The sequence below is a fragment of the Mustela nigripes genome, chromosome 6 (genome assembly GCF_022355385.1).
Source record: "Mustela nigripes isolate SB6536 chromosome 6, MUSNIG.SB6536, whole genome shotgun sequence".
NCBI classification, from domain to species: Eukaryota; Metazoa; Chordata; class Mammalia; order Carnivora; family Mustelidae; genus Mustela; species Mustela nigripes.
In genome coordinates, this window is record NC_081562.1 from 91,393,080 (window position 1) to 91,401,328 (window position 8,249).

The 8,249-nt window shown below is 48.8% G+C and overlaps 1 protein-coding gene across 1 annotated transcript in view; it reads left to right on the forward strand.

Moving 5' to 3' along the window:
* GDF11 (growth differentiation factor 11) overlaps positions 1 to 7,325 on the forward strand; it is a 9,959-nt gene extending 2,634 nt beyond the window's left edge. The window contains exons 2-3 of the mRNA XM_059403349.1: positions 2,595 to 2,992; positions 3,516 to 7,325. Of these exons, the coding sequence (XP_059259332.1) occupies positions 2,595 to 2,992; positions 3,516 to 3,896 (779 nt within the window). The 3' untranslated portion in view covers positions 3,897 to 7,325. The remainder of the gene's footprint in view (positions 1 to 2,594; positions 2,993 to 3,515) is intronic.
* The last annotated feature ends 924 nt before the right edge of the window (positions 7,326 to 8,249 follow it).

An 8,249-nucleotide genomic window follows, 5' to 3' on the forward strand; every position in this document is an offset into this window, starting at 1 on the left:
GGTTGGGCTTTTGCTGAAAATAGTGCAATGACCTCTCTCCAGACCAGCACCGCCTACTAAACCTGACCTGCTGCCTGCCACCAACCCGATCAATCCAACACAGATGTGGCTCCTTCCCCTCCCCTTGGGAGCTGGGCCTATATGTGTGTGTTGGGGACTCTCTCAAGCTTCTCGTTTCCCTCTGTGGCACTACCTGCTACTTCTTTGTTCCTCTCTCTGTATCTTTCTATCCTTTCTCTTTACCCCACAAGGTTTAGCTACCTTCCTCCTTTCACTTTTTATCCCTGGTCTACTCCTTTCACATTGCCCCTTCTCTCCCAATATTCAACTCCCAAGCTTATTTCTTTCGCCCCACCGTGACCTTTCTCTCTCCCTTCCTTCTCTCTTCCAGTTCTCTTGACTATCTCTTCCAACCTGCCTTCATCACTAACAGTCTCTTCTCTATTCTTACCTCTCTCACCACCTCCAGTCTCTCTCCTGTCTCTTCCCCTTTCCCTTTCATTCTCCATCCATCTTGGCCTCTTGTAGTACCAACTGTCCGCACATTCCCTGGAGAGAAGTGCATGCTGAGTCCCTGGGGTAGGGGTGGGGGAAAGAAACCAAAGACTTCGAGGGATGGGGCCCTAGTGCCCAGTCCTCTAGGTCAGCTTAGGTAGGGGAGTATGCTCAGAGCTTACAAAACTAACAATAATCCAGCATTTATTGAGAAGCTACTACTATTTTCATTCTTTATTTAATGCTCAGCACTCCTATAAAACAAGAATTATCATCTGTATCACTGAGACTGTTGGGTGGAAAAGGTCAGATACATGTTAAAGAGAAGTCGAGCAGTGACTGAACCCACTTTGTAGTCTAAGAACAATATTTAGATGCCAGGAAGAACTTTTAGGCATTTGCCTGTATAATTTAAGATTTGGAGGTAAGGGAGTTCATTCAGCATGCATTTTCTAAACACTGCTTGGTAACATGGGAGTCACTAAAGCTATATAATGGTGAGTAAAACAGAGAGTATTGACAAGTGTCTACCCTCGTGGAGATTAGTAGCTAATAACGAAGACAGGTGGGAAAATAAGACAACCCTATGAAATTAGGCACAATAGCCCCATCTCACCAGCAGTTTCCCTGCCCCAGCTACTCTCCTAATTCTCCTAATCTCTGAATCTCTACTCCCCGAATCCTCCCTCATTGTGCCAGCATTGCAGCTCCAGCAGGTGGATAACTGGGAGGACTACCAGTGCCCTGGAACCTCAGAGAAGAACCAAGGGAAAGGAAGCTACCAGAGGAAATGTGTGTCTCATTCCTGAATATATGAAGATCATTGAGCACTTGCCTCCTCATCTCACTTGGAGGATCCTCCTTCTCCTGGGGTGGGGGAGTGCTGATGGGAGACAACAGATGCTAAGTCCTCCATGATTACACAGAACTCAAGACCTGGAGTGATACATAAGGGCTGGACTTCCTAATCATACTTACATAGCTCTGGAAGCTCATTCCTGACTCTTGTTCTCTCAGTCTATTTAGAGTGAGAATGGATATTCCTGTCCAGTGGAAACATGATTTAGGGCATTTCCAACTGACTTAAGAGATTAGAAAGGGAAACCCAGAGGACCTGAAATGGAAGCAGTGGCAGATGCTGAGAATCAGCCTTTTGACCCAAGAAGGGTCAATTTCTGGTCTAGAGCAAGATGTAATGGGCCAAAATGTAAAGTTGGGATGTTAAACCTTTGTAAAGACTTACTGGCATTGGACTGAGAAACCAAAGGAAGCTCAGGGGAGAAAAGAAGACATTGCAGTTGATCTGATGTGTTGAATATTATTTCTGAAGCTTTGGGGATGGGTGTAAACAACATGGAGGTAGTTTTTCCCTTCCTTAAAAACTGAGGCAGTAATGGTGATAAGGAGGAGGAAACAGCTGAGGAAACTTGTTCTCAGGATTAAAGGGACTGGGGAGTCAGATATACAAGAGTCAGCACTTGAGTTGATCCATTCTTCTGAGTGTATTGTTTCTGGCAGGAATGGTTTAAGAAGCCTAGATCTGGATTCTGGCTTACCTCATGAAATACATTTAGCCCCTGCTCCCTATCTGGACCCCGTTTACCCACTCTTGAGACATCTGGTTGGGGTTGGGGGTTGTACCAAGGCTTCACCTGGCCACCACACAAAACAGGGCAGAAATGGGGCAAGGCGACCTGAGAAGAGCAGGTGTGATGAGGTTTGGCTTCTATGAAGAGCATCAAAGTTCTGAAAAATTTGAAGCCCTACATGCTGGGGGAATGGAAGGCTGCAGGTGGGAGGGGATATCCCTAATAACTGTCTGTGCAGGTTATCTATAGACCGGGGCCTATGTATTAGGACAAATGGACTAAGGAATGGATGCAGATCAGAAAGCCCTGATAGAAACATCATCCTATAGGGAAAGAGAGGAGGCGCTGTTCTGAGTACCAGTGACACAGTAGTCAACAAGACAACACGAGAAAAGGGTAAAGAACTGGAAAACTCAGGCTGAGTCGTTCAAGTTGCCAGTGCCACCCAGGGCTGCTGACGCCCTTCACAAACACCCTTTGCTGATGCTGTGCCCCCTTCTCTCTTATCAGCGGACCCTGCGGTGCAGACAGATGGCAGCCCCCTCTGCTGCCATTTCCACTTCAGCCCCAAGGTGATGTTCACAAAGGTACTGAAGGCCCAGCTGTGGGTGTATCTACGGCCGGTGCCCCGTCCAGCCACAGTCTACCTGCAGATCTTGCGACTGAAACCCCTAACTGGGGAAGGGACTGCAGGGGGAGGGGGCGGAGGACGGCGTCACATCCGAATCCGCTCACTCAAGATTGAGCTGCACTCACGCTCAGGCCACTGGCAGAGCATCGACTTCAAGCAAGTGCTACACAGCTGGTTCCGACAGCCACAGAGCAACTGGGGCATCGAGATCAACGCCTTTGATCCCAGTGGCACAGACCTGGCTGTTACCTCCCTGGGGCCAGGAGCTGAGGGGCTGGTGAGCAGGGAGCCTGAGATGGTGCCAGATATGTATAACCTGGCCCTGAGGAGGTGGGATGTTGGAAAAGGTAGACCAGGAATGAGAAGGGGCTGGGCACCAGCGCTATTTCTCAGGGGCCAGGAGCTGATTCTAGAGGAGCAGTTTTGGGGGTGTGGATAGGGTGGGGAGTGGCAGCTATCACTTTTCAGATACAAGCCAGGCAACAGGTGGAAACTGGATTTGGGGTCGTGTTAATGGGAGATCCAAGAAAACACAAAAATGATCTGTTGATGAAGCCTGGGGCCAAGGGGGCGATCAGGGTGAGGTTGCCAGGAGAAAATTAGGGGTGAGTTGAAGGAGACATAGCTAGCTTGTGAGAAAAGTGAGTAGAAGATAGGGCTGGAAATAGGAGCAGGGGAAAAGCTGAGAAGGCGACTGTCTCTGTTCTGATGCCCCTGTTAGGGGGCAGATGAGAAAGGAAAGGGAGCAGGTGCTCTTCGAGTCTCTTATCACAGCTCTTTCTCCTCTCCCTCATCCCCAGCATCCTTTCATGGAGCTTCGGGTCCTAGAGAACACAAAACGGTCCCGGCGGAACCTGGGCCTGGACTGCGATGAGCACTCGAGTGAGTCCCGCTGCTGCCGATATCCCCTCACAGTGGACTTTGAGGCTTTTGGCTGGGACTGGATCATCGCGCCTAAACGATACAAGGCCAACTACTGCTCCGGCCAGTGCGAGTACATGTTCATGCAAAAGTATCCGCACACCCACTTGGTGCAACAGGCTAATCCAAGAGGCTCTGCTGGGCCCTGCTGTACTCCCACCAAGATGTCCCCAATCAACATGCTCTACTTCAATGACAAGCAGCAGATTATCTACGGCAAGATCCCTGGCATGGTGGTGGATCGCTGTGGCTGCTCCTAAGGTGGGGGACAGAGGATGCCTCCCCCATAGACCCTACCCCTAGACCCCCGGCCCTGACCCCCCAACCCCCAGACCCTAGAGCTCCCTCCACCTCTTTCCATGAACATCACACCTTGTTCCCTGCCCAAGCAGTGTGCAATACAACAGAGGGAGGCAGGTGGGGACTGACGGGTGAGGGGTTTGGGGAACAGGGGAAAGAGGGGGCATGGTCAGGTGGGGAGTGTTTGAGGTTTGCAGGTGAGAAGGTTTGGCAAGAAGACAGAGAGACGTAGAGACAGAGGTAGAGCAGAGGGATAGAGACAGAGGAACAAAAAGCAGCAATGAGAAGGCAAAGGGAGAGAGAGGCAGAAGAGACAGAGATCAGGCAGAGGTAAACGATGAGAAAGAGGCTGAAATGGAGTAATAAGAGAAAGCCCCACACCCAGCCTCCTTTCTTCCACTGGCAAAGTGAGGGGCTTGGTATAGTTTGGGGAGATCCCCTGACTACCATTCTTATTAGGAGGAAATAAAAAATCCATTCTTAGCTTCTTCCCTTTCTCCCTCCAACAGTGGCCAGGGAAGGGAGGTGAGGGCAGGGGCAAAAGTAAGGATTTGGGAATTTTATTTATTTATTTATTGTGACTTTTCATTTTTTGGTATTTGGCTTTACTGAAATAGAAGGGCCCCTGCCCACTGTGCCCCATTTCTCCCTTATTCCCCAAAGCCCCGTTCTCCCTCAATACCCACCTACTTAAGCACTTGTATAAAGCCTCCAGGGTTGGGAATGGGAGCAGAGGGCAAGAGGGCTAATACATGAAATTTTCCAACCCATAATTACCCAACTTGACCTTCCTGAGCCAAATGGGTTGAACTGAATTCCAGCAGTCACAGAAACAGTATGAGGTTAGGGTTTAGGAGCTGGGGGTGGGAGGAAGGGGAGGGGAGAGCCCTCAACATCCAGGATCTATGAGAGCCACCAAACTTACCCTCAGATCCACCCTCATAGTCCTGAGTTATTTAGCCAGAGGGTGTGGCCCACATATGCCCAAATTCCCCCCAGCCAAGAGAGACCAAAGAGCCTGTGGAATATCCCTACTCCCAGCCTCTATCTTCAGGTCAATAACGAGTATAGAGATCCCCGAGTCCCAGGTCTGAGAAGGGTTAGGAGGGGTCAAGAAAGGAGTAGTAAGGAGATTAAAGGTTACAGGGCATTTGAATCTAAATCACTGCTCTGGGCTAGGGAACAGAGCCAGCAGACCAAGATGGAAGGGATTCCAGAGGGGGGACATTTTAGTTCCCCCAACCCCAAAGCTCAGGGTGGAAGGGGGGAGAACAAGGGAGCAGAGTGTCTATAATTATTTTTATCTTTTATTTTTGGAATCTAGCAGTACCTGGCAGCAGGGAGGGAACAATACAGTGGGGAAGGGGAAAGCATCTCACAAGGCCAGTTAGAGCAGAGGACTGGAAGGATGGAGACTCTCTGGTTTGGAAGGCTAGGAAGCAGGCAGGGACTGGTCGCCACTCCCAGTCACTAGCTAGGCCTATTCATCCCTCCCACAATCCTGACCCACCATCCTCTGGACTCACTGTGCCTCAGTTTCTTCCCCTCGATGGAATGAGAAATAGCAGCACCCGCCACAGCCAAGAGATGAATTCTGAGCACTTACCACGGGCACTTTATGGACATAAAATACCTCTCGCTGTGGGACAGATAACCAGGGCACCAGAGCAGTGGTGAAGAGATGTGAGGCTTAGAAGAGTCACAGGCTTCAGAGTACAAGTTCCCCTCTGCCTCCCAGATGGACAGTGCCTGAAGCCAAGGAGTTGAGATATCTCCTGATCCACACCCTACCCATACCTCACCACCAGACCTCTTGGCTCTGGGCAAGAGCCTAGAGGATGTCAAGAGAGGAGGTCCGGAACCTTCAGCAAAACTGCCACTCTTAAGTAGAGCCCGCAGTTATGGGTCTGATGCAAACAGTACTAAAGCCTGACCTGGAGAGCTGACCTGGAAGGCTTGTTCTTCCCAAGAGTATGACTCTCCTGTCTGGCCCAGATGGTGGAAGGGGCAAAGGTATGTGACCACCCTTGGGAAGGTGATGTTGGTGAGCTTTAGTATCTTATTCCCATTCCCATTGTGAAAAACTAAGATGAGGTATTTTGGTACAGGAATGGGCAGGGGCTATTAAGCATTTCAACTTGCCTCCCATGTAACAGCTAATGCTAGCCCCCAGCCCCTCCTCTCTGGCCCTGTTCTTCCATCCCTCCTTCTACCCCAACCTTGGAGAACAAGATACACCTGACCATCAACACCATTCACATTCCCTTGGTTGAAGGAGAGGAACAGAGGAGAACAGAAGATGCCTCCTCCAAGATCAAATGCTCATGTCTCTTGATCTTGGCACAGGGTGGGGGTTGGACAATAGACATCAGGTGACTTCTCTCTACAAATTCTAGAGAGCTGGAGCATTAGACTTGGGGGACACCTACAATATCCCCCTTTAACACCACCAAATAAAGACCTTTGTTGGGGTGGGAGAGGGTCTTTTTCTTCTGAACATAAATTATGAGTCAAAGTCTCATTCCATTGTCCTCCTCACCCCCAAGAGGCATGGGGTAATGAGGCTTGGGTGCACAGTCCAGCAACCTACTGGGAACTAGCAACCCCTCTCCCACTTTATGACGTGTGTGGACCTGGCCAGTGCCCCTCTGATCATTAGTAGTGTAATTTTTATTTACTTTGTGTATTTGTTACACCATGTGTGTGATTGCCTTTGTTTGTTAAGGGTGACTGAGGAGTATGGGGGTCACAGGGGCATTGGAATGCCGGGAAAGGACTTCTTCACTGAGATCAAGGCTTCCTGGAGGGAACCATTGCAAAAAGGCCATCAGGCAGTTTTCAAGTTATGTGACAGAGGGCAAAGATGGCCATAGGGTGCTCTGAGTTTTGGGATGGTCACATGACACAATCCAGCACTTGAACCTGAAAAAAATAAATAAATAAAAGCAGTCAAAGAGTTTAGAATTCAGTGATGAACTCTTCTCCCTAACCAAGCGCCACATTTATACCTTGGAGACCAGGAATAAATGAGGATCCAAGAGGGGATGAAACCCTGTTCAAAGAATAAGAACACGGGGGTCTGGAGCAAGAAAAAAGGGATGAGGGTGGGAACATACAGTCCAAGGGAGCAAGGGCAGACAATGGGAAAGGGAGGGGACCTAGAATAACTCTTCTCAGGAAAACTTGATCCAAAACAGTCTCAAAGATTACCAAAACCCTCTTCCAGCCTCCACATAACACAATCTAAAAGTTCTCTTAAGATGATCCAGCTAATATCAGTCCCATTCTCCCGGAGTTCCCTTAACTAAGTTTCACCAAAATCCACAAACCAAACCAACATAGCCATTCAAATTGTAAATGTACCAACATGGTTAAGCATCTCAAATGGTCTTTGATTTCTCCATAAAAATGTCTTCTGTGTAAAGCAAAAGAATCTTGCCTAACTCACATTTGGGGGGGGGGGCGAGGAAAGCTTCTGTCACATTCACCTGATCCACAATGGGGGGCCAGGGCCACTGTGGGATCAGTGTGCCACCATATTTTCCCTGCCCTGTCAGTTCTGTCAGTAGACTGACCCCACCACAGGCCAACTACAAGAGTGAGGTTGAGAGATGATCAAAGTGCTACATACGGTATCTTCCCAAGGAATTGTTTTATCCACACCTACTCCTAGCTTTTGGCTTGAGCTAAAAATAGGTTTTCTCCCTCACTGCTCATTGTTTCCTATGTTGAAAGGACACCCAGAAGAGATTGCCAGATGACTTTTATCCCTAAACAACCTCCAACTCAATGCACAAGTAGCTAGCTATCCTACACTGTTCCTTGGCCTCTTTTCTGAGTTACAGAGCCCCAAGCTAAGAACCAGCAGGCAGTAACATTTACAACTTCTCATCTGTAGTAAGGCAGAAGCCAAGAAGTCAATGCCCCAGGCCACAAGGTCAGCTTTCCTGTGAGGTGGGGGTAAAGAAGCAACTGAGGATCTCACCTCTTTACACTCTCAGAAGCCCTAAATTCACCTATACATGCAGTACCCCCCTCCCCCATGTTCAAATGAGTCCACTCAGCTCCCTCTCTACCCTCTAGCTGGAACCTACTCAGGGAAAAGAATTATTTCCCCTGTAAATCACCTAAAAAAATTAAGAGCTTACTGAATGATTACTATGAAAACTATAGTAAGCAAACTGTGCTGAGTATATAACCTATTATCAGTCCTAATAGCAGCCTTCACAATAGGGGCACTTGCTATTGGTACAGTATGGAGAGAGTCATGGAATGAGGTGCCCAGTCTCAGAGCCAGCAGAGCTAGTACTGGA